This window comes from Monodon monoceros, unplaced genomic scaffold (genome assembly GCF_005190385.1).
Source record: "Monodon monoceros isolate NGI ecotype Baffin Bay Population unplaced genomic scaffold, NGI_Narwhal_1 Super_Scaffold_7, whole genome shotgun sequence".
Lineage (NCBI taxonomy): Eukaryota > Metazoa > Chordata > Mammalia > Artiodactyla > Monodontidae > Monodon > Monodon monoceros.
The window spans coordinates 11,485,198-11,511,171 of record NW_021703784.1 but is presented as its reverse complement, the minus strand read 5'-3'; the positions used below and the strand labels follow the sequence as shown (position 1 = coordinate 11,511,171).

General features: G+C 37.9%; 2 protein-coding genes across 6 annotated transcripts in view; both read left to right on the top strand.

Annotated features, from left to right (window-relative positions):
• TBCEL (tubulin folding cofactor E like) overlaps positions 1-20,152 on the top strand; it is a 79,449-nt gene extending 59,297 nt beyond the window's left edge. For both annotated transcript variants that reach the window (XM_029207780.1, XM_029207781.1), the window contains exon 8: positions 15,682-20,152. In XM_029207780.1, coding sequence (XP_029063613.1) covers positions 15,682-16,000 — 319 coding nt within the window. In that variant the 3' untranslated portion in view covers positions 16,001-20,152. The remainder of the gene's footprint in view (positions 1-15,681) is intronic.
• A 1,292-nt stretch (positions 20,153-21,444) lies between these two features.
• The window catches only part of TECTA (tectorin alpha), an 82,078-nt gene continuing 77,548 nt past the window's right edge, over positions 21,445-25,974 (top strand). For all 4 annotated transcript variants that reach the window (XR_003791421.1, XM_029207745.1, XM_029207750.1 and 1 more), the window contains exons 1-2: positions 21,445-21,628; positions 23,755-23,984. The gene's annotated coding sequence lies outside the window, so the exon portion shown is untranslated. The remainder of the gene's footprint in view (positions 21,629-23,754; positions 23,985-25,974) is intronic.

Here is a 25,974-nt window from a genome sequence, read left to right as displayed (position 1 = left end):
AAAATGGGCAGAAGACCTAAATAGACATTTCTCCAAAGAAGATATACAGACTGCCAACAAACATCATTAATCATTAGAGAAATGCAAATCAAAACTACAATGAGATATCATCTCGCACCGGTCAGAATGGCCATCATCAAAAAATCTAGAAACAATAAATGCTGGAGAGGGTGCGGAGAAAAGGGAACACTCTTGCACTGCTGGTGGGAATGTGAATTGGTACAGCCACTATGGAGAACAGTATGGAGGTTCCTTAAAAAACTACAAATAGAACTACCATATGACCCAGCAATCCTACTATGGGGCATATACCCTGAGAAAACCATAATTCAAAAAGAGTCATGTACCAAAATGTTCATTGCAGCTCTATTTACGATAGCCAGGACATGGAAGCAACCTAAGTGTCCATCATCGGATGAATGGATAAAGAAGATGTGGCACATATATACAATGGAATATTACTCAGCCATAAAAGGAAATGAAATTGAGTTATTTGTAGTGAGGTGGTTGGACCTAGCGTCTGTCATACAGAGTGAAGTAAGTCAGAAAGAGAAAGGCAAATACCGTATGCTAACACATATATATGGAATATAAGAAAAAAAAAATGTCATGAAGAACCTAGGGGTAAGATGGGAATAAAGACACAGACCTACTAGAGAATGGACTTGAGGATATGGGGAGGGGGAAGGGTAAGCTGTGACAAAGTGAGAGAGTGGCATGGACATATATACACTACCAAGTGTAAAATAGATAGCTATTGGGAAGCAGCCACATAGCACAGGGAGATCAGCTTGGTGCTTTGTGACTGCCTGGATGGATGGGATAGGGAGGGTGGGAGGGAGGGAGATGCAAGAGGGAAGAGATATGGGAACATATGTATATGTATAACTGATTGACTTTTTTATAAAGCAGAAACTAACACACCATTGTAAAGCAATTATACTTCAATAAAGATGTAAAAAAAAAAGACATATCAACAACAAAAAAATAAAACCTTTTTATTTCTACTAAAATACACATAACAAAATTTACCACCTTAATTATTTTTTAAAATTGTGGTAAAATATACATAAGATAAAATTTACCATCTTAGCCATTTTTAACTGTACATTTCAGTAGTGTTAAGTATATTTATACTGTTGTGCAATGAATCTCCAGAAAGGTTTTTCCTCTTGCAGAACTGAAACTCTATATTTATAAAATGTCAACTCTCCATCACCCTCTCCCTGCAGCTCCTTACAACCACCTGACAACCATCATTCTACTTTCTGTCTCTATGAATTTGACTACTCTAGATATCTTATATAAAAAGAATCATATAGTCTTTTTGTGACTGACTTATGTCACTTAGCATAACATCTTCAAAGTTCATCAATGTTGTAGCATGTGACAGGATTTCCTTCCTTTTTAAGGCTGAATAATATTCCATTGTATGTATATACCACATTTTGTTTATCCATTCATCCATCAGTAGACATTTGGTTCGCTTCCACTTCTTGGCTATTTTGAATAGTGCTGCTGTGAACATGGGTGTGCAGATATCTCTTCAAGACCCAGCTTTCAGTTCTTTTGAATCCCAGAGGTGGAATTGTTGAATCATATGGTAATCCTCTTTTTAAGTCTTGAAGAACCACCATACTGTTTTCCATGGTGGTTGTATGATTTTACAATTACAACTACAGTGCACAAGCGTTCCAGTTTCTCCACCAAACAACACTTGTTATTTTGTGTTTTTTAAATAGTATCCATCCTAATGGGTGTAAGGTGTTACCTCACCGTGGTTTTGATTTGTATTTGTTTGATGATTAGTGATGTTGAATGTCTTTTCATATGCTTTTTGGTCATTTGTATGTCATCTTCGGAGAAATGTCTGTGTGAGTGCTTTGCCCATTTTTAAATCTGTTTTTTTTTTTAATTTTTCTTGATGTTGAGTTTTAGGTTTCTTTATGTATTGTGGATATTAACCCCTTATCAGATATATGATTTGCAAATATTTTCTCCCATTCTATAAGTTGCCTTTTAGCTCTGTTCATTGTATCCTTTGATGTACAGATGTTTTTTAGGTTTGATGTAGTCCCATATGTCTATTTTTGCTTTTGTTGTCTGTGTTTTTGGTGTAGTATCTAAGAAATCATTGCCAAATCCATTGTCATGAAGATTTTCCTCTATGTTTTCTTCTAGGAGTTTTATAGTTTTGGATCTTACATGTAGGTCTTTAATGCATTTTGAGTTAATTTTTGTATATGATATAAGCAAAGGGTCCACTTTCTTTTCTTTTTTGCATGTAGGTATCCAGTTTTCCCAGCACCATTTGTTGAGGAAACTGTCTTTCCACTATTGAGTGGTCTTGGCACCTTTATCAAAGGTCATTTGACCATGTATGAGAGGTTTTATTGCTGCTTTTTCTATTCAATTCCATTGGCTATATGTCTGTCTTTATGCCAGTACCACACTATTTTGATTACTGTGGCTTTGTAATATGTTTTGAAGTAAGGAAATGTGAGTCCTTCAATTTTATTCTTCCTTTTCAAAATTGTTTTGGCTAGTCAGGATCCTTTGAGATTCCATATGAATTTGAGGATGATTTTTCCTATTTCTGCAAAAAAAATGCTATTGGGATTTTGATAGGGATTTCATTGAATCTGTAGATTGCTTTGAGTAGTATAGACATTTTAATAATATGAAGTATTCCAATCCAGGAACATGGAATGTCTTTCCATTTATTTATGTCTTCATTAATTTCTTTCAACAATGTTTTGTAGTTTTCAGTGTTGTCTTCCTTTTTTTAAAAAAGCCATTGATTTCTGCTTATTTCCTTCCTTTTGCTTGATTTGCCCTTCTTTTTCTAGTTTTTGAGTTAGGAATGTAGATCCTTAATTTGAGGGCTTTCCTAATAAACACGTAAGTGCTATAAATTTCACTCTCAGGACTGCTGGCATCCCACATGTTTTGATGTGTTACATTTTAATTTCCATTCAGTTCTATGTTTTTTTAATTATTATTTTATTTGAGTCTTCCTGTTTGACCCATGGATTATTTAGAAGTTTAATTTCCAAGTGTTAGGAATTTTCTTCTTATCTTTCTGATGCTGGTTTCTACTTTGGTTCCATTATGGTCAGAAAAAAACTTTGCATAATACCAATTCTTCTAAATTTGTTAACGTGTATTTTATACCCACCTTGGTGATTGTTCCATGGGTGCTTAAAAATCATGTATTCTGCTGTTGTTGGATGGAGTGTTGTATATATTTCAGTTGGATGCTGTTGATTGATTGTTTTATTCAGATCTTATTCTTGCTGATTTTCTGTCTAGTAAGTCTATCCTTTTCTGAAAGGAGGTGTAGGTAGCCACTGGAGTCTGGTTTCTTTTACTTAGCAGAATGCATTTGAGATTTATCTATCTTGTGTGTATCACTAGTGATACCCTTCTTACTGCTCAGTAGTACACAGTTTATTTAGACATTTATCAGCTGAAGTACCTTCTGGTTGTTTACCCTTTTTTGGCAATTTATTAAGAAAGCTATTGTAAACACTCACCTATGAGTTTGTGTGTGAACATAAGTTCTTATTTCTGTTGGGTAAATACCTAGAGGTGGAACTGCTGAGTCATTTGGGAAGTGTGTGTTTAACTTGTCAAGCTGTTTTCCAGAGTGACTGTACCATTTTGCTTTCCCATCAGCAACATATGAGACTTCCTTTGCTCCACATCCTCACCACCACTTGGTATTTTCAGTTTTCTTGTTCCTGTCTTTAATTTTAGCCATTCTAATAGATACATCATGGTATCTCACTGTGGTTTTAATTTGTATTTCCCTAGTGACTAATGGTGTAGAGAATCTTCTCATGAGCTTATTTGCTATCCAAATACCTTCTTTGATGAAGTATCTGTTAAAATCTTTTGCCCACTTTTGTACTGGGTTATTTTCTTATTATTGAATTTTGAGGGTTCTTTGTATATTCCAGATATATGTCCCTTACCAGACATGTGTTTTGTAAATATTTTCTCTCAGTCTGGCTTGTTATTTTATTTTTTATCAGTTTCTTTCAAATAGCAAATGTTTTGAATTTTGATGACATTCAACTTAACTGATTTTTTTCTTTTATGGATTGTGCTTTTGGTGTCATATCAAAGAAATCTTTGACCAACTTAAGATCACAGGGATTTCTTATGTTTTCTAGACATTTTATAGTTTAAGCACATTTATTCATTTGAGTTAATTTTTGTATATGGTTTAGGATATGGATTAACTTTTTGTTTTGTTTTAATTTGGGTATATGAGTGTCATTGTTATAGTGGCATTCATTGATAAGACTATCTTTTTTCTATTTAATTGAGTTTATACCTTTGTTGAAAATCAATTAACCATATAGGTAGACTCTCTATTTCTGGATTCTCTGTTCTTTTCCATGATCTATGTGTCTATCCTTTTGCCAGTGTTATGCTGTCTTGATTACTGTAGCTTTAGAATAAGTCTTGGGATCCAGGTAATGTGGGTCCTCCAACTTTGATTTTCTTTTCAAAGTTATTTTGGCTATTTTAGTTCCTTTGCCTTTACATATCAACATTAGGATAAGCTTGTTGAATTCTAGAAAAAAATTCTGCTGGCATTTTGATTGAGATTGTGTTGAACCTGTAGAACAATTTGGGTAGAATTGATATCTTAATAATATTGAGTCTTCCTGTCCATGAACCAGTATATCTCTCCATTTATTTGTCCATGAATCAGTGTATCTCTCCATTTATTTAAGTTTTCTTTGATTTCTTTAAGTAATTGGTGTCTTGTATTTTTTCACAAAAATTCTGCACATATTTTATTACATTTTTACTTAAGGATTTCATGTATCTAAGTCCTATTATAAATAGTACTATTTTTTAATTTCACTTTTCAATTGTTCATTGCTAGGTATAGAAATACAATTGTTTTTTGTATATTGACCTTGTATCCTGCAACCTTGCTAGACTTATTAGCTCTAGTAGTTCTTTTGTCAATTCATTGTTGGCAATCATGTTGTGTATGATGAGGCACAGTGTATGTCTTCTTTTCCAATCTATATGACTTACACTTCTTTTTTTATTTTCTTTTTTTCTCTTTCCTTTTCTTTTTCTGCATATCTTGAGAAATTCATGTAGTTTTTCTTATTTAGTGTCCCTTACAGTGAATTATGTTAACTGATTTCTTAAATGTTTAACCAGCCTTAAATTCCCAGGATAAATCTCATTTGCTCATTATGTATTACCTTCTTATATGTTGGTGGGTTAAACTTGCTAATATTTTGTTGAGGATTTTTGTGTCTGTTTTCATGAGGGATATTGATCTGTAATTTTCTTTTAATGTCTTTGCCTTGTTGGGTTTTCTTTCACATCTTTATTGGAGTATAATTGCTCTACAATGGTGTGTTAGTTTCCGCTCTATAACAAAGTGAATCAGTTATACATATACATATGTTCCCATATCTCCTCCCTCTTGCGTCTCCCTCCCTCCCACCCTCCCTATCCCACCCATCCAGGTAGTCACAAAGCACCGAGCTGATCTCCCTATGCTATGCGGCTGCTTCCCACTAGCTATCTATTTTACGTTTGGTAGTGTATATATGTCCATGCCACTCTCTCACTTTGTCACAGCTTACCCTTCCCCCTCCCCATATCCTCAAGTCCATTCTCTAGTAGGTCTGTGTCTTTATTCCCATCTTACCCCTAGGTTCTTCATGACATTTTTTTTTCTTATATTCCATATATATGTGTTAGCGTACTGTATTTGTCTTTCTCTTTCTGACTTACTTCACTCTGTATGACAGACTCTAGGTCCAACCACCTCACTACAAATAACTCAGTTTCGTTTCTTTTTATGGCTGAGTAATATTCCATTGTATATATGTGCCACATCTTCTTTATCCATTCATCCGATGATGGACACTTAGGTTGTTTCCATCTCCTGGCTATTGTAAATAGAGCTGCAATGAACATTTTGGTATATGACTCTTTTTGAATTATGTTTTTCTCAGGGTATATGCCCAGTAGTGGGATTGCTGGATCATATGGTAGTTGTATTTGTAGTTTCTTAAGGAACCTCCATACTGTTCTCCATAGTGGCTGTACCAATTCACATTCCCACCAGCAGTGCAAGAGTGTTCCTTTTTCTCCACACCCTCTCCAGCATTTATTGTTTCTAGATTTTTTGATGATGGCCATTCTGACCGGTGCGAGATGATATCTCATTGTAGTTTTGATTTGCATTTCTCTAATGATTAATGATGTTGAACATTCTTTTATGTGTTTGTTGGCAGTCTGTATATCTTCTTTGGAGAAATGTCTCTTTAGGTCTTCTGCCCATTTTTGGATTGGGTTGTTTGCTTTTTTGTTATTGAGCTGCATGAGCTGCATATAAATTTTGGAGATTAATCGTTTGTCGGTTGCTTCATTTGCAAATATTTTCTCCCATTCTTAGGGTTGTCTTTTGGTCTTTTTTATGGTTTCCTTTGCTGTGCAAAAGCTTTCAAGTTTCATTAGGTCCCATTTGTTTATTTTTGTTTTTATTTCCATTTCTCTAGGAGGTGGGTCAAAAAGGATCTTGCTGTGATTTATGTCATAGAGTGTTCTGCCTGTGTTTTCCTCTAAGAGTTTGATAGTTTCTGGCTGCCTTGTTTTGGTGCTAGGATAGTGCTGGCCTCATAAAATGAGTTTTTGAGTGTTCTTTCCTCTTTTTTTTCTAAAAGATTTTGTGTAGAATTAATATTATCTTTTTCTTAAGTATTTTGTAGAATTTATCAATGAGGCCGTCTCTGTCTGGTGTTTTCTTTACTGGTGGTTTTAACTATGATTAAATTTATTTAATAGATATAGCCTGATTCAAGTTATTTGTTCCTTCTTGAATGAGCTTTGGTGATTTGTGTCTTTGGAGGAATTCACCCACTTCATCTTAGTTATTGAATTTATGGGCATAAGGTTGTTCATAATATTCATTTATTACAAACCTTTAGTGTCTGTAGAGTCTGTAGTGATGTCTCCTCTTTTAGTCCTGATATTGGTGTCTTCTTTTCTTGATCAGTCTGGCTAGAGGTTTACCAAATTCACTAACCTTATGGACCAGCTTTGGGTTTCATGGTTTGTCTGTTGTTTATATGCATTCTATTTCACTGATTTCTGCTCATATCTTTATTAGTTCCTTCCTCCCTCTTGCTTTGAGTTTAGTTTGCCCATCTTTTTCTAGTTTCTTAAGATGGAAGTTTAGATCATTGATTTGAGACCTTTCTTCTTTTCTTTTACAGGCATTTAATTCTATACATTTTCCTTTAAACATTGCTTTAGCTACATTCTATAATTTTTGATATATTATATTTTTATTTTCATTGAATTTAGAATATTTCCTAATTTTTCTTGTGACTTCCTCTTTGACCCTTGGGTTATTTATAGGTGTGTTGTGTATTTTCCAAATTCTTGGGGATTGTTGTTGTTCTGTTAATGATTTCCAGTTTAATATCATTATAATCAGATAACATACTTTGTATTATTTCAATTATTTTAAACCTATTAAGTATGTTTTGGGCCTAGAACATGGTCTGTCTTGGTTAGACTTCCATATGCACTAGAAAAAAATGTGTGTTCTGATGTTGCTTGGAAATGTGTATTAAAAATGTCAGTTAGGTCAAGTTTTTAGTGTTGGTCAAGTCTTTACATTGTTAACAATTTTCTGTCTACTTGTTCTATCAATTACTGAGAAAGGGGTACTGAAGTCTCCAACTGTAATTGTGGATTTGTCTATTTCTACTTCCAGTTCTGTCAGTTTTTGCTTCTTTATCTTGAAGCTCTGTTGTTAGATACATACACATTGAGGATTGTTATGTCTTCCTGTTTGAGCTTACCTCTCCCTGTCTAATGGTTTTTGCAGTTATCTCTAACCAGCTCCCCAGACCCCTGGTCTAGAACCAGCTCTTGTAATGGATTTTGGAGACCCTATCCCACTGATTGTAGAGTTAGGGTAAATCTAGTCACCTAAGCAGCAGGTGATTTGATTCAATTCCTGTTGGTAGAGCTACCTTATTACTTCTTTTACCTAGACCCATTGCCCAAAAGAGGTAGCCCGAGGCAGTGGATCTGCAGCAGTTTTTGCCTCCTTATTTCATGCCCAGCCTCACATCACCCTAACCCTACCCCTCCTTCAGGCAGTGAACCTGTCTTGAGTTCCTCTCTCTCCCATGGAGTACTTTTAATTTCCTTTGCCTAACACGAACTTAACTCCTGACTGCTACTGCCTGATTTGGACCTGGGGTCCAGTGGTCCTGTGGTTTCAGTTGTATGCTTTGTATTTCTGTTCAGTTTCTGGTCCATGGAGATGTCTGTTATTTTTGAGCCTGGGTATGTCTTCTTGCAATTCAACCCTTTCATATTTTATCCATTTTACTCTGTATTTGGAGCAGAAGTGCATTAAGATGTGAATTTATGGAGCCATTTTGATCAAGGTTTTAACCATATTGATAAATGTAGATTAAAATAATTACTTTAACTGCTGTGTGGTATTCCATTATATGACTAGGTATCTTCATCCATTTACTAGGCAATTTTGACAGCACTTGAATTTAGGAAATAGTGAATTGAAACAAAATTCTATGACTCAAGCCTTGATGAAAAACTATATGGAAAATACTAAGTTCAGTTTCAGATTCTTTGCTATGCATGAAAGATGAGAATAACTCATTCTGGAGGTAGGTGAAATACAGAAGCTTGAAGAAGACAAGTGGGAAACATCTATGGCTTAAGCTAAATAAGAGAATGAGCGCTGTGATGGAAGATCACAAAGAGAAAAGGGAAGAGAATCTGGCAGTGAGTTTTGAGTGCTACCCAAGTGTAGATGGTAGGAAGAGAACCTGTAAAGAGAGATTGAAAGGGGACATTTGAAATGTAGAAAGGAGAAGAGAATTTCTAGAACGGTATTCATTATTGCAGCAAACCATTAAGATGATGAGACCTGAGAAAGAATGATGATCTGAGAACAAGACCTCAGTTCTAATTTCCACCCTTGCATTCACTAGCTAATAGACTTTGGGCTAGCATACTGGCCCTCTATTACTATATGTGCAAAATATGTAGTAGATGATCTCTACGATCCTTTCTGCCTCTGAAATGTGATGTTTATGTGTTTTAATAAGATATCGGTGACCTTGAGGAAACTGTTTCAGTAAGAGTGTAAAATCCCAGCTGTAGAATGCTAGGGAGATTTCTTTGATATGCCATGATATGATACCATACCAAAGAGAGAAAGCATACCATACAGGAGGGATTAAATAACAGCAATCAGATATTTGAAATGTATTTTGAATCCTTCATAATGCCTTGGGAAACAAAGTAAATTTCGTGAATGTTTTTCGTCTAGTTATACTTAATGATTTGTTTCAACCAAGGGAACCATAAGAGATTTTTCATGTTTTATTTGTTGCCTTCCTTAAAGAGAGAGATGTATGTATTAGAGATTTATTTTGGAGTAAAATAGCTTTATTTAGAATAAAGACTCCAGTTGATTCCATATGGGTCTGCATTGGAGAATCAATAGAGTAATAGAATTGTTAGCATGAGACTACTGTAGGCCACCTGTGAGCACACTACTGGGATACCCTAATCCCATTGTGGCGTATGTACCTGCATAAAACGTAAATCCCATCATTTTTCTCTAGGATGCTCCTTGAGATTGTGAGCTGCTTCTTTTATGGATTTGGAGCCATGAGGTCCAAATGTGCGAGCTTTCTGCCAGCTCAAAGCCTTTAGTTCTAGGCCTCCTTTAGTCTTCCAGGTTCCTAAAAATTATGTAAAATATTTAATGTTCCTATTATTTAGTTAGAATAGTTTTTAAACTAGTTAGAGCTGAAAATGAGTTAACCTTTAGCCTCTGTCCATCTTCGGGTTTTAGGTTTTGTCATAAGTTCACCCTCAGACTAAGATTTACAGTGGGAACATTCAGTCTTTTTCAGGCGGTGTGCCAAGTCTTTATTCTAGCTTCATAGACCTGTGATTGACTGTGATTGATGAAATGCTCCGAGCTATCTTAGGAATCAAGAGTGAAAGTGGGCAATAAGAGAAAGGGGCATACCTCTCCCAACCTGACCATCACGCTACTAAAATCTGCTTGTGTGTCTGTCACGTCAGGCAGGTGTGCCATGGACAAGGAACGGCTAGTGTGTGAAGGCTTACTTATGTGCACTGGGAGTAGAGCTGCCCTACCCTAGCTCCACTAAGCATGGGTTCATTCCCCGGTCCCCCCTTTGTTAGTGCCATCTTCAGGCCCACCCTACCAGTAGCCTGATTTTTAACTGCTCACGATTAAAAAACCCTTAAAGTTGAAAGAAGCTTTTCTCCTCGTGGGTGTTTTTATTTAATAGGAAGAAAAAAAAAAGCACAATGCCAGTTTGCCTGTGGGTAGTGTTCTTCACAAGGTTTCAGCTAGCATTTGGTTCCCATTTATCATTCTCAGTTGCCCATGTGGTCATGCTGGCCTTTATGCTGTGTGTAGTAAATTTTGTTCTTGTTATGATTGATCATTTTCTGTTAGGAGATCGTGGGGGAATGCTATTCAGAAGCTCTGAACACAAACACAGACAAATATGTATTACAATTTAACATTTGCTTATTGCAGTACATCCTTGTCAATAATATCATCCAAGGTAGACTTATAGCATTTTGCCCACTTCAGAAGTGAGACTTATAAATATTAAATATTTTTTAATAATCAGATAGAAGTACTGACTGGTAGAATATAAACTGAGATCATTAATTTTGAAGACTGCTTAGTCATCAGAAATCATTTACCACTTAAGACTATAGCTTTGGGAAGAAAAAAGCCCTTTACCTCTTAAGACTATAGCTTTGGGGCTGATGCTAAGAAAAGCTCAGATAATACAGAATATACAGATACAGTTCAGACATAGTTTAGATGAACTTTTGAATAATGAATAAAATATCTAAGGTGGCAGTTGGTTTCTAAAATTTACTGGGCATTTTGTAAAATCATGATTTCTTTTATCTACTGATTTGCCCTGCTTAAAGATAATCCAAAGTAAGATACTTAGGAGTAAGCATATTATCTTAAAATCATGATCTTTACTCATGTAACTTTTAGGGGGACATATTCAGTGTATATAGTGAGTTATAGTGAGTCACAACTCTAATGCTTTTTCTTCATTTTTACAGCATAAAGAGTGAATATTTGTTATCCTAGTCCGTATCCAAACTTTTATCCATATATAAAACCCTGCTGGATTTACCTGAAAATTAATAAGTAAACATTGCTTTTAAGATTAAATAAGTGGAAAGCAGGTACAGGGAGTGGTAATGTCAATGGCCCAAAATAAATTTGGAAAGTTACGTAGGAACGAAATCATGAAGGGCCTTTTATAATCAATTGTATTAGTTTTCTATTGCTGCTGTAACTAATTGCCATAAACTTAGTGGCTTAAAACAATATATACTTATCATGTTATAGTTTGAATGTGTCAAAAGTGTGGGCACAGGATGGCTTAACTGGGTTCTCTGTTGAGGGGAGCCAAAATTTTGCCTACCACAATTATGTTAAAGAGTTAGGGCTTTATTCTGATGGGTCTTGTGTGATTTTAAGTAGAGGAGTGTTGTAGTCAAATTTGTGTTTTATGACAATGTCTTTGGCTGTGATATAGACAAGGGTCAATTGGGGACCACCCTGAAGTCTTGGGAAACCATTTGAAAGAGTATCATTTGAAATTCAGTTATAGATAACAGAAGCCACAAACTAGCTATTTTAAGAAGAAAGGGATTTCATACAGGGAATAAGGTGCTTACAAAATCTTTGGAAGGGCTGCCTCCCTAGGATTATCCCTAGAGCTGTACCGCAGAACTAGCCCACCAAGGGCACTGCTACCTCTGCTAGCATCAGATAAGGGGAGACTCAGGAAGCTGCTGTCCCTGGTGCTGGATCACACCACCTTAGCTGTGATCTGGAGATCAGCAAGCTGCTGCCAAGGGTGTTGACTCCAGGAACACACTACTTGAACCACAATCTGGTAATTAGGAAGCCTCTACCCAAGCTGTTGCCACTCCATGTCTGCTAAATCCACTATGTCTCTCCCCAGGGCTGTTGAATGAGATTGATGGAAGTTAAATCTTACCTGCAAAGGAGTGTGGTAAATGTAGTTTTCAGCTTTGTAGCACAGAAAGGCATTCTAGGAGGAGGCTGAAACAAATATTGAGGAAAATTACCCAGCTTATGCATCCAAAGAAAGCTGTAGCAATCCAGGTTATTAATGATAGTGGCTTGAATTTACAAGACAGGTGGGCAAGAGAGATGAAGGTAGATTCATGAAATATTTAGGAATAGAATTAGTATGACATGGCAAGTGATTGAGTGGGAGAAGTGGAGAGGAGAGGTAGGAAGGAATCAGGATGACTATTCAGTTCCTGGTGCCATTTACTGAGATAAGGAAGACTAGAAGAGAAGATGGTTGGGGAGTAGCAATGAATTATTTCTGGACATGTTGATTTTGAGAAAACTATAAGACCTTTTAGAGTGTCCTAATTTATAGGTCCTTTAATTTGTAGATAGACTTGACCAATTGCAGACTAGTTTCTGCACAGGGACCATAATTTTGTGTAAAAATATGTTTGTGCTTGAGATAAATTCAGTTGACTATAGTGTCAAGTATAAATAAGTCTAGGATCATACAGTTATTATTTTAAGTTTTAGTTTTATATTTAACTAGATTCAGGGCTTAACACTAGTTCTTTAATCTCATTGTTGAGTAGTGTTTTTCTTTTTCAGAAGGACTCATGGGTGCCCTGTTCCCTAAGTTCTTGTTTCAGAATATTTGCTTGTTAAATTTATTTCTGAAAAAAACTTGGTGAGGTATAATATTCCTGGGTCATACTTCCTAATTTACTTATTTGGTAGGTAATGTGTTATTTTGCTCCTGTTTCTTTCACCGGTGCTGAAATCTCCCTTTTCATCTCATTCTGCTGTTTATCATTTATCTTTGAGCTCCTGTTTTATTATATTTATGCACTTATTAATTTCTAGACCTTAGAGTATTTGTGGGGCATTTTCTTTTCATTCAAGTATGTTTTCTTTCAGATTGAGTTCTGCCTCTGCCTTTTACTTAATGTGTTTCTCTCTTTTATTCCTTTTGCAGTGGTATGTGCTTAGTTGCCATTTTGTGTCTTATATTCTTGCTTATGTATAAAAATGGATACCTCTATCTACACCATCTCTTTACTGAAACATAGTATAAGTAAACTCCTCGACCCCTTTGCCATTGTTCCTTTTGTCCCTCCTGGGCAGCTTGAGAGCCTGGGGTATTACAATTCTGTCTACTTTTCTGTAGTCTGAAGGGAAAATATCCGTAGAATTGGGTTCAGCTTATTTGACCCCTAGGTTCTGCTGTCTTTTCCAAGATTTTATTAAATTATCATAACCTACTTTCACTGACTTCAAGGCATATGCTAGGAGATTGGGTGAAGGAAAGATACCTTTGGACTTTGAATCATTTCACTTTTTCAGTTTGGAGCCTTGGAAAATCTCAAGGCCTGGTAGTTTGGTTTTTTGTTTGTGTGGACTGTTTTGTTTCGTTTGCCATTGCTAAGATCCTGACATCCTGGCGGTGGGATGTAGAGACTTCTGATCCCTAAGGTGTTTCCTCAGTCTTCCTCCCAGCTGACTCCTTACCCCCCAGCCCAGTTTGCTCTAAATTAGGAAGTATTGGTCAGTACGCTCAGGATTTTGTTTCCTTACCTTCTTTCTCCATAATGGCTTCTGGGGGTTGAGTTAGGACCCTTGCTTAACAGAACCACATGGTACAGAGCTTTTGGTTCCTTTTAAAAGGTTATGGCAATAAGGCAGTTGCCTCTTTTCCTGTATTACTTGCTTCCGGTAATATTTTACCCTTTGAAAAGAATACCATTTGGGGCTCAAGTCCTGGGAGAAGACGATTCTACAATCTGTTTCGTCGTACCATCACCTTTTCCAAGAAGTCCTACCTAAGAAGATTTCAATCATATATTTTCTTAGTGGTGTGTGCGTTTTAATAATGTAAGTCCCAGACAGCAGGAATGTAATGTTAATCCTTTTTATTTGCATATGAACTTAGAACTTACAAAGTGCTTACTCATCTGTTATTTTATATGATTCTTATGACTGTCTTACATGGTAGGAAGGGCAGACTTATTATCCCAGTTTTACTAGTGAGAAATCTGAGATCCAAAAGGATTGAGTGAGTTGGTAAGTCACACAGCTAATTATAAGATGGAGTCAAGACTCTGAAGTCAGGCCTTCTGACTCCAAGGCCAGTGCTACTTTACCATACCTGCTACTCCCTTTCATGGACATGATTACTTCCACCCCTGACCACAGATGTCTTACTACAGCTTCCGTGCTCCTACCAACCTTATTATAACACTGATTTAACTGAATCAAAGCCAGTAGGGGTGGGGAACGTGGCGGGGGTAATCTTATGGCCATTGTATTCTGATCCCGAATTAACCTCAGTATATCTTGGTTATAATAAAGCTAATATTAGATCTTTTCAGCATTTTCCCCCTCTCTGGATTGTAGGAAACTGCTTAGCTTTCTCAGTGAAATCAAACCTAGATCCTCCAAGGCTGCCAGCGGAGACAAGATTTTGCACATGGGAAACTTGTCCTCCTGGGCCCTAGTCTCATCTCTATAATTCACTTCCCTCTTGGTGTCTTTGGCTGTTTATTCCTGCCTTGATCAAGGAACTTGTGTCCCTCATTTACCACTTCTTTACAAGAGCGTATTCTTGACTCTTCCACAAACTCCTTATGTTACAGTCAACTAGGCTAGGCTGGAACATTCAACAAAGCATCACTGGAAAAGCTGAGTTAACAGCTAACATACAACTAGATGTTTTTGTTTGTAACTTATGCCTTCCCCAGGGGTCGGAAACTGCTGGTCTACGTCCATCTTCCCATCTGTTACCAAGGAACACGTGCTTAGATATCTGCCTGCCTTGATGATGGTGCCCAAGCAAGCAGGCTCTACAGAGTGATTAGACTTCTCTCTATAATCTTTGTAGTGTCTACTTTTTTTTCTAGGTTCTCCTCTCCTTTCTAAGCTGATTCTTATATAAAGATTAGCAGCAGGCATGTTGGCCATCTTTAGGAGAGACTCTTCCCAGATACACAAGAATGGGGTTTTACTGTGGCCTCAAAAGGGCAACGATTTCAGGGCTTCCCTGGTGGCGCAATGGTTGAGAATCCGCCTGCCAATGCAGGGGACACGGGTTCGAGCCTTGGTCTGGGAGGATCCCACATGCCGTGGAGCAACTGGGCCTGTGAGCCACAACTACTGAGCCTACGCATCTGGAGCCTGTGCTCCACAACAAGAGAGGCCGCGACAGTGAGAGGCCTGTGCACCGCGATGAAGAGTGGCCCCCGCACGCCACAACTAGAGAAAGCCCTAAACAAAGACCCAACACAGCCAAAACTAAAATAAATAAATAATTTAAAAAAAAAAAAAAGGGCAACGATTTGAGATCACACATTCCACAATAGTCACCCGATAGGTAGGTAGGCAGGTAAGTAGATAGGATATTAGAAAGATGTTGAGAATAACAGTGTAGTTTACCTATAGTTCTGAAGAAGTCAGTAGTTCATGCGCTAGTGGCTTAAGTTGTCACTGTTTTGTTTTGTTTTGTTTTTTTATCCTCCTAGGTATCATGAACTAGTCACAAAATATGGGAAGTTGGAGCCTTTGGCAGAAGTGGACCTGAGACCCCAGAGCAGTGCGAAAGTAGAAGTCCACTTTAACGACCAGGTGGAAGAAATGACCATTCGTCTGGACCAAACAGTTGCAGAACTAAAGAAACAATTAAAAACTCTAGTTCAATTACCCACTAGCAACATGCTTCTCTACTATTTTGACCATGAAGCGCCCTTTGGCCCAGAGGAAATGAAGTACAGCTCTCGAGCCTTGCATTCTTTTGGCATTAGGGATGGAGACAAAATTTTTGTGGAATCCAAAACAAAGTAGCCTCCACCAGCCTTGTGAGAACACACGCATTGGGACTCGCAGGGCGTTTGTTCCCATGAGGTTTCCTTCAGGAGGGAGAAGTTTGCTCTGTTTTGTTTTATTTCGTTTTGTTTTGTTTTGTTTAGGTTTCAGGGGGGTTTTGTATATTTCCCCCTAGAATGGGTAGGGGGCTGTTTTTGGTATTTTCTACCACAGATTCCTTCTACTCTGCCACCAGAATTGGCCACATCTCCAGTTTCTGTGCCCTCCCTCATGAGAGGGGACTAGGCAGCCACCGACTTCTTACTGTGTTCACTGGGATCTGTCTACTGCTTGGTCCTCATGACCACTTAGGTGTACTTGTGATGATGGCGTGAACAGCATTGTCCCCTCAGAAGAGTATCTTGCACTTAAATCAGGAAACAAGGGATCCTTCCAGGAAGGGGCAGCACATCTGTCTCCCAATTCCTCCTTTTTCCCCTCCCTCTCTCTCCTTTCCTTCTTGGGTTCAGTTTTTCATTTTGACTCGTGTCCATACATGTTTACCTTAGTTTTATTCTGTCCATAATGAACTTCTTATTTTTCAACTTGGGTAATGTTTTTCTTCATTTCTCCCTTTTTAAATAATTTCAAGTGTGTCACGCATTTGTCAGCCTGATTCTGATCTCAGGTACAGTTGGAACCTATAGCTCTGTTAGGGTCTGGAAGAAGAGTAGATGGAGTGTTAGAATTCCAGGAAGCACAGACACAGCAGCCTGATCACTCTGTATGTAACTATCTCAACTTTAATGTCCCTCCCACAGTTATATCAACCATTACTGACATGAGCTACGTCACATTCCAGAGTTCTTTGCTTTTTGCTTTTTGAATGTATTTCTTCATATCTATCTTTTTCATTACTTTAAACTACTGGGAATGGAGGCCTGACTTTACGAAGAATCCAACAGAGCAATGGATATACGTGCCAGGAGAACTGAGAATTAGCTAGTAAACTCTCTGTAGTGTGTATGAGGGAGTCAAGTGGGGGGGGAGTATGGGAGAACGAGTACTGTGACTTTCCTGCCTGTCATCATTTGAAGCTTTTGCTCTTGCACTTTGCATTCGAAGTGGGAAATTTTAATCAAAGGGAGCTTTGATTCCTAGTTTTTCCCTGGGATTTTGTGATGTCATAATTGAACAATTCTTTTTGTTTTACATTTCAGTTTAGTTGCCCCTACAGAAGAACAACTCTGACTAATCTCTGAGTAAAGTATAAGTGTCAAAACTTCAGATTTGCCTCCAAGTCATATTTTTTGCAGAAGCATGTTTAAAGCACTTTCCTTTAAAAGGTAGTCCTTACCTGCTCTGAAATCTTTTTGTTTGTTCTTCTATTCCTTTGTTAATCAGTGTAATGTCTTTCTTTGATATATGTCTTTCTGGATCCACCATGTTTACAGATAGGAGACTTGAGAAGGACTTAGTGCACCTGGGGCAGAAAATGTGCACATGAAGTATTTTTCAAAGAATGTAATTGTTACCCGATTGCGTTTGACCTTTTGACCTTCGTTACGTGATTCCGTCCCTCCTACAAATTCTTTAATTTCTTAGGAAATTTTTAGGTGGCTCTTGTGAGCTCTTCACGGATGCTCTACTCTTTAAATTGTCCTACGCCGTGGTAGCAGATGTCTATTCTCTTAATGCACTTCAGGTTCAGTATCTGTAAAGCCTTTGACCCAGGCCTGCTGAGTCGAATCTACATTCACTGTAACACTGAAAGTGGAAACCAAAGGGTTTGAGGAAGATGAATGATGCCTGTTCTCCTTTTGCCTTATCTTTCAAAATCATAAAATCATAAAAATGAGCGATGGAGATCCAGGCTGGGTATAGACAAGAATAATTATTTTGCAATCACATTTTCCTGACAGGTTTTTGGAAGTGGGAAAAAAGTGTGGCAACAGTGTCAGGAGGATTAAAACCGTGGATGCTGTGTGTACGTGTGCGTGAGTGCAGACGAGTTTGAGAGAGAAACAGTGTAACTGAGCTTTTGTCAGCCTGAGAAACAGATGCCCCCTTATTTTTTGCGGTTGTATGACCCCCGACTGTCCCACAGCAGAAAGCAGAGCAAACACTTATGCTTTAATCGTCAGTGGAATGATGACAATTAATAAGATATTTTATATATGACAAAGTTTTATGAAATGCTTTTTTACTATTAGAGACCTGTTCCTTCTGCTATTACAGAACACAGTGCTCATCAACTGCAGGCATAATTCTCCGATTACCCAGTTGCATGTCAGGGGAACTTCTCATTTAATTCAGTGGCCGTGGGTATTTTTAGGGCATTGTAATTGATTGTTTTAATAATTGCTAAATGATTTTTGATTGAGACAAGATCTAATGCAATTACCGGTCTTTTAGAGTTACAGAACAGAAGTAAATGAGAAAAGATATTTGAGCATGTATACATGTAGACTGATTTGAGTGGCTGAGTAAAGATGCTGCTTTTGAAATAAAATTGGTGCTGTGTAGACACTTGTAACCAAAATTATTTTTATAACAGGTCAAAAAGAAGGAGAGGAGAGACCATGGACTTTTGAGTCTACAAGTTATGCATAATTGATTGTAGCTTATCTGTATTTTAATGTTAACTTCACCCAGATTCAGTGAGAGCATATTACTGACATTCATGAGGCAAAATTCTGTCATAGCCAGTATTACAGATATGTTGCTACAGGCACAGTGTATAGAACATATCTTTTCTAAAATAGAAATGTTTTGTCAGTTCTGAAAAAGGAAAGGAGTAATAAAGAAAGCCAGGTAAAAACTTAGGCATCATTTTCATGTGGGCATGCAGCTGCTGACACCACAGTGGAAATCAGTGTTTGAATTTGAATTTTTGAAATATCCCAGATTGCTTTAAAGAAAAAAAAAAGTTCAGAGTCATATATCTTTTTTTATTATTGAAGGTTTCTATTGTTTCTGCAGCCTATCGCCACCATGGCCATAAATACATAAGAAAGCAGCAGATATTATATAACTCTTGTCCCTTTAAGACCTTTTGGTGAAAACAAGCCCAAAACGTGAGCTATGTGTAACAGAGCCGAATGTTACGATGCTACGTTTTAAAAGTTTGTTTACTTAAAAAAAGAAAAAGTTCAGTTCTAACCAGAAGTTTCAGCTATGATGCTAAATCAGCAGTGTTGTGAACAGGGAAGGCTTGTTGCACAAGGAACTATCACCATTTGAGGCACGCAGGCGATAGTTTCATGAGCGCGTGTGTGAAGGTGGCTTGCTCCGTGGGAGGTGCTAGGCTCCAGGGCAAATAAAACAAGAGTACAGAATAATAGATTGTTCTAAGCAATGTCATTTCTGTTTATGAATTTGATTTTTCCCCTCATTTCGTGTTAGATTGACATGCAAACTGCTTTCAAGAACACCCAGAAGCTCTCTGTGTTACCAGGTGTGTTGTGAACACTATTTTTCATAGGTGCTTCCTTCAAATATATGTCCATTGTAGTGATGGAGAGGGACTGGACTCTCTCAGGCTCTTTACTTGCCAGTTGTCTCCTGCAGTTCATGGAAATATATATTTTATTTTAGAATATAATTTAAACATGAAGGTCTATTCTTTGCACTTTTATTAATATATATAGAGAGATATATAGATAATCTTTAAAAAAATTAAAAATCTAAAAGTCCACTTTCTCTTTGTGTTCTGATTTTTTCCTGGAGTCGTGGTGCATGTTTATTTTTATACAGCAGAAAGTCAACATCAGTGCTGTGGTTGAGTCCTCTGGGGAACTGGCCTAAGCTGGTAAAAGAGTTTGACCAGCTTAACAAATTTAGTTGGCATCTTGCCAAAGTTAGAAATTAAAACCGCAAGACAAAGGTTCATAGGAAATATGTTATTGCCTTTTTGTTAGCAAAGTTTTATACTTCTAACATGCTCTTTTAAGGATGAAAACCCACCTTTGAGCTATTCGGCATCCCCGTTTTTGAGTAAGAATCTCATTTTGATGAATTAGAAATTTGCGACACTTTTTCACGTGACGTTTCTTTCCTTTGAAAAATAATTTTCTCTAAGAATTAGGGTTTGGGGCACTTGAACCGTATCTGCTTGTCAGTAATTTCTTGGTAATCTGTTATGAATTAACCTTGTACCAAGAACTAAGGCCCAAGAACTATATATACTTTATTACTGTATTTAGAAGACAGAATCTATTAAATTCTTTCTCAGTGCTTCAGAAGTGTGTAAGTATCGCGATCTGTTTAAATGTAAGATTATTTCTACCTCTTATTCAAATTTCAAAAAATTATAGTTTTAACCTCTGTGCTAAGTTCTATTTAGTATTTATTATGAGGGTCTCTGAGTTCTTGCAAGGTAGACATATGTCAAGACACCCAGTACCCACTGGACTGAAAAATGCTGTAACTTCCACCAGAATGCATGTAAAACAAGGAGGTTAAGCCTTGAAGTCACATTTGTCTTTCCAGTTCGTCTCTGGAAAAGAAGTTATCTGTGTTCTCCAACTTAGACTTAGGATTTCAGGATTCAAGTTTAGCCAGATAACTTTTAAAACGCATAGGTCATGATAGATGTTAACATGAGTCATTTCATCTACTTTTAAGTTTTTAATGTAACTAAAATTTAGGAATTGAGTTAATACATGAAAGGGATAGCATACCATATTATATCTCCTTAAAATATAATGAATTTCTGAATCCTTTTCCTTCAAAAATTTGAGAATAACACTAAAAATGGGTAGTTTTTTTTTTTTGTAACTGATCTATTAAGATGTTCAGATATATATACTTGCCTAGACATATGAGTAGAAAACATGTGAACATCTTATGCCTTTCTTCAGTGTGGTTTAGGCACCTGAGCAATTTGCTTGCGTTCTGTTTTAAGGCACACATATCAAGAGGGGAGTAACAAACTCATAATCCAAGAGGGAGATGAGACAAAAGCAGATAGGGTTGCTGGTCGTGTGAATCAGTGCCAGGGATCCAGGCTTATAATTTTCATGCTCGTGTTTCTTCTAAACATTAACAATGAGCGTTTATTGTCAGCCAGGGCCCAATCTAGATGCTCTACCTATATTAAGCCCTTTTGATGTTCACGACATCCCTATGATTCAGCACTGTTAATTATCCCCATCTTCTTACTTGTGAGGCACAGATAGGTTGAGTAACTTGCCAAAAGTCACACCGTTGATAAAAGACAGCAGAGCTAGGATTCAAACCCAAGCAGTTTGGCTGCAGTTGAGAGCTGTACTATATATACTACCTGCTGCTAAGGTTCTCCCATAGCCCTCCACAGTCACACCATTAATGTTAGTCTTTATGTTTCACTAAAACACTAAAGTGAGATGTTCCTCCATATTCAGTTACTAAATTGATTTGCTCTATAACAAAATCACTGATGCGGCTGATAGCTCTAAATCCAAATTGAAACTTGTCCTCATGCCATTTTCAGAATTCTAACACTGTGATTGGTGTATATCCATTGTCCTCCCTGCTCTCCTGGGAGGAGCCAGATTGGACACTTGTCATGGGTGCTGTTGACAAGAAGAAGTGAACCTGCAATATGATGCTGAACACCGGTCACTTGGTCTTCAACCTGACGACATTCTAGAGCCTTAACGCTTTGTTTTCCGTGAACAACTAAAGGTGAGACAGGTCACTCAGTTTTGACTCAGACTTTTATTAAGGAGGCATCCGTGTTCAAGTGAACTTGGTGTTTATAGGAGGAGAAAAAGTAGATAATCTAATGGAGCCCATATCACAGGTTTTGTTACGGGAAAGGTTGAGGCTGTCACTGTTATTGTTCCTCTTTAAAATTCAAGACAGAGCCTTGTGAGGAATATAAATATTGCTTACAAAATAGAGGAGGCAGTTTATCTATTATGGTCTGTGAGATCTAGGTCTGCCAAAAAATTACAATGCAATTTCAGTTTACTGAGTCTTTCACAGACTCTTCATCCTTGAATGCTTCTTAGTCACTATAGGTAATACAATTAAGGTGTTAAATAAATAAGAATGGGAATAAGAGGAGGCAGACATTAAAAAATACAATGTTTTCTGAACTACCTGATACATTTGAGGGCAGATGTAAGCCTTATTCCACTATTAGAGAATACAGCTAGGACATTATGAATTGCTTTGGTTGTGTTAAAATTTTGTTTGGTTTATAGTTCAGTTTGTTTACAAGAAGACATCTTTTAAGAACCATTTGTATTTCATTTTAAATACAAAACATTCACATGATTCAAAAATCAAACAATATAAACAAAGTATACACTGGAAAATTCTACTCTAACCCCTGTACTCCATCTTTTATTAGCTTTTTGTGTGTCTTTGCCGAGTCAACACAAATAATAGCACATGAGAATATACTTATTGATACCTTTTTATACAGCAAAGTTAGCATATTATATACTATCATGCACCTTGCTTTTTTTCGCTTAAAATGTATCTTGGAAATCTCTCTATAGCAACATGTACGAAATCACCTTACCCTTTGTTTATAATATAAGATATAGTATTCCATTTATAGATGTGGTATATAGTTTATTTGACCAACACCTCATTGATAGACATTTGAGTCTTTCGTTGTTCTCTCTCCCAATCTCCCTCCCTCTTTTTTTCTCTTTTTTACTTTTTTCAATTTGCTGCAGTAAAAAGCATATGTTCTTTTACATGTTTGAAATAAATCTGCAGAATACATTCCCAGAAGCGGGACTGCTAGATCAAAAGGTCAGAGTGTTTGTAATTTTGATAGATATTGCCAAATTGTTCTCCACTGGAATTACATAAAAGAACATTTTTTTTTTCTGATTAATACTTGTCACATCCCTGCAAAGTCAAAGACTTTACTGATCTTGGGCTTGATACGTGCAAGATGTTAGTGCAACCAAGATGGCGTTCTTCCCAATTAGGCATGCAAATCTAGGCACTTGAATTCAACACATAATAGATTTGCATGAGCCATGCATATCGTCTGTCTTATGAGCTCTCTTTCCTTGGAATCTGCAATTTTTAATCATCGGTGAGTGAGATTTCACCTCTGCAGGAGAAGGTATATGTATTATTTATCCTTAACAATGTATGAGCATTTGTTTCAGCTGAGTGCCCTTGAAAAGTGATAGACAAATAGTGCTAAAACCCTCTGTTTATTGTCTGCAGTAAGCTTTAATCAGAGCTGCTTCTTGCCGACCAGTGAAATTCTTCTAGAACTACTTGGTGCTACTTGGTGAACAGGGAATATAGAGTGTCTCTCCACTCGCCCTGCCCCTTTTCAACCTTATTGCTAATGTGCTAACAAGGATGTTAGAATAAGACCAGTTGTGAGGTTTTTTTGGTTATGTTGGTCTACTTAGAATTAGCTATTACAAACTCCTTGCCTAGAGATAGATACTAGAGTTACTTTCAGAAAATATCTGTGAGTCCTTGATTAAATTTCAGAGCTGAGCATCGTTTATTATTGAGATCTTAGATCTAGAAAGTCTTGCTAGTTAATAAACATTAATGTTACTCAATGTGATTTTCAAAGAGCCAGTGCCATTTTTCTCATAATTAAGAGTCCAGTGTCTAGACGGAGTAAGATAAGCACAAAAAGAAAATTACTTAGAGGCAAATAATATTAATTCTTTAAAAAGACATGTTCTAGAGCATTTGTGCTACGATTTAAACTCCTAATGCTTGCAGCTTGCTGTTAAACGATTATTACCATGATACTAGTAAATATGAAAATTTTAGAAATATGACATCAGGTTTTTAAACATTTTTCTCTTAAGAATGAAAAACAGACTTCAGGAGAACCCATGAAAGTTAACCCAGGTGTCCAAGAATGAAGATTCCAAGGCAATAAGAGAAGCAAACTTCCAGATGTGGTGCTCTTGAGACCCTTTCATCATGAACATCTTTACTGTTCAGGAGAAGTCTTCACGAGCATAATTGCATTTTCTGTATCACCTCATCCATTTCAAGGATTCTGCTGTGGCTAACTACCATTTTCAGGGGGAACGTAAGCATAACCTTCGATGTAATCACCTTATCCAGCTAGATCTAGGAGGCTGAACATTATTCAATCAGTGGATAAGTGGTAGAAACAACTGCACTACAAAAATATCTGGAATCTCCATGGCAGATTATACAATGAAGCAAAATGATCAGTTGTAGAGGGCTTGTATATTTATCCAAGACACCAATGTTGCAGATTCAGATGGCTAGGAGGAAGATGCTAAGGTGGAGTTAGGAGTGCAAAAGGTTTATTGGGTAATAACACCTGTGAAAGAAAAGGGGAAGAAGAAAGATGGGGCAGGAGGGGGCATCACACATGCAGCAGCCCTGACAAAGTCTTCAAGCCCAATAGGATGCTCTGGAGCAAAGATTTCCTATTAGGGGCATCCCACTTAGGTCCTTTTACCAAAGCTTTTCTCAAGTCATTGATGGAGGAACACAGGAACATGACCTCAGCTTGAACAATGATGCAGACGCCAAAGGAGCCAACAGTTGGGAGCTGTCAGCTAACCATACTCCCTGTGGCTGGAAAGCATTCTTTTCTTGAAGGTGGATCTGAGTGGTGCACGACTGTATGTACCACACAGTCCACCCTGTGCCATGTGTAGATGCAATTCTCCATCCATGATCAGAGCCAGCTCCTCCAGGGCTCTTCCAGAGGGGAACCTCAGAAAAGGGAGGTTAGGGGAACGGACTACAGCCCATGACACTGCAGATGGTTTCAGAGTCACGACTGGTACCCACCATCTCCCTCTTCCATTATCCATTCTATCACCTCTGCTGGTCTCAGTGGTTTACCTAGTGGTTTTTCCCAAACCCTGATTCCTGCGGAATCTGAATCCCTGGTAACTATATGCTGCTCAGACTTGGGTTGCTATGCTTGTCCATCACAGTCACAACTGGGCCAGGGAGTAGCAAGAGCCACCATCATGGGTCACCTGAGTTCCACATGTCTTACCCCTTGAGCCTGTCACGCAACAGCAGCTCCACCTCCTCCCGCTTCTCAGGGTCGGGGATTCCTAATAGGGTGGTGGCTCGTCTTTCCTGCTAGTCTCTGCAACAAGGAACCCAAAGTACCCAGGCAGCATCACAGCCATAGCTTGTAGGTCCGTGGGACTCTTTCCGTGTCCCCTGGTGAGAGCACGCCTTCCTGGGAACCAGGATGTCAAACTCTGCACAACCTAGAGATGAGGGGTTGGGAAGCCAAAGTCCCTCAATAATCATTGGGAGTACTTGCAGGTGGGGCTACTCCTGCTTCCACACTTTGGTGCCTGGACCCATGCATTCCTCCTACTGGGGACACTGCTCCAACCAGGGGCTCCTACTGTAATCTTGGGCCCACGCTCAGATCCCTTTTTGTAAAGTGGCCTCCCTAGTTGGATGCTATTTTGCATGGAATTCTATGCCTGTGGATCAGGTATTCTGCAAGCCTCTCACTAGTGGTGCTGACTAAGGCCCCGTGGGCAGGAAAAGCATACACATATCCAGAGTCCAGGTCTATTCCTGGGAAAAGGAACCATTGGCCCTTCCAGGATGAAAGTGGTCCAGTGTAGTCATTTTGCCACCAAGTGGCCAGTTGGTCTCCCCGAGGAACAGTGACAGACTGAGGGCTTAGCTTTTGTCTCTGTTATTGGTAGGGTGAACATTCAGAGGCCAGGATAGCTAATTCAGCCTTGCTAAATAGGAGTTCATGCTATTGGGCTCCTGCATAACCTCCATCCTTGCTGCTGTGGCCACTTCATATACGTGCCCATCATACCAACACTGACAAAGGCTGCTTCAGGTCAGCTGCCCAAGTCATTTTGTCTACTTAGTTGTTTAGTCCCTCTTCTGTAGTGGATGCTTTCTTTTGGGTGTTAACATAGGACACAAAGATCTTCACACTTCATGTCCATTCCCATCTGTCTAGCCACATGTCTCTACTCCAGGCCTCCTTGCCACTTTTTTATTTCCAGGCCCTTGTCCAACTAGATATGTGATTCACCACTGCCTAT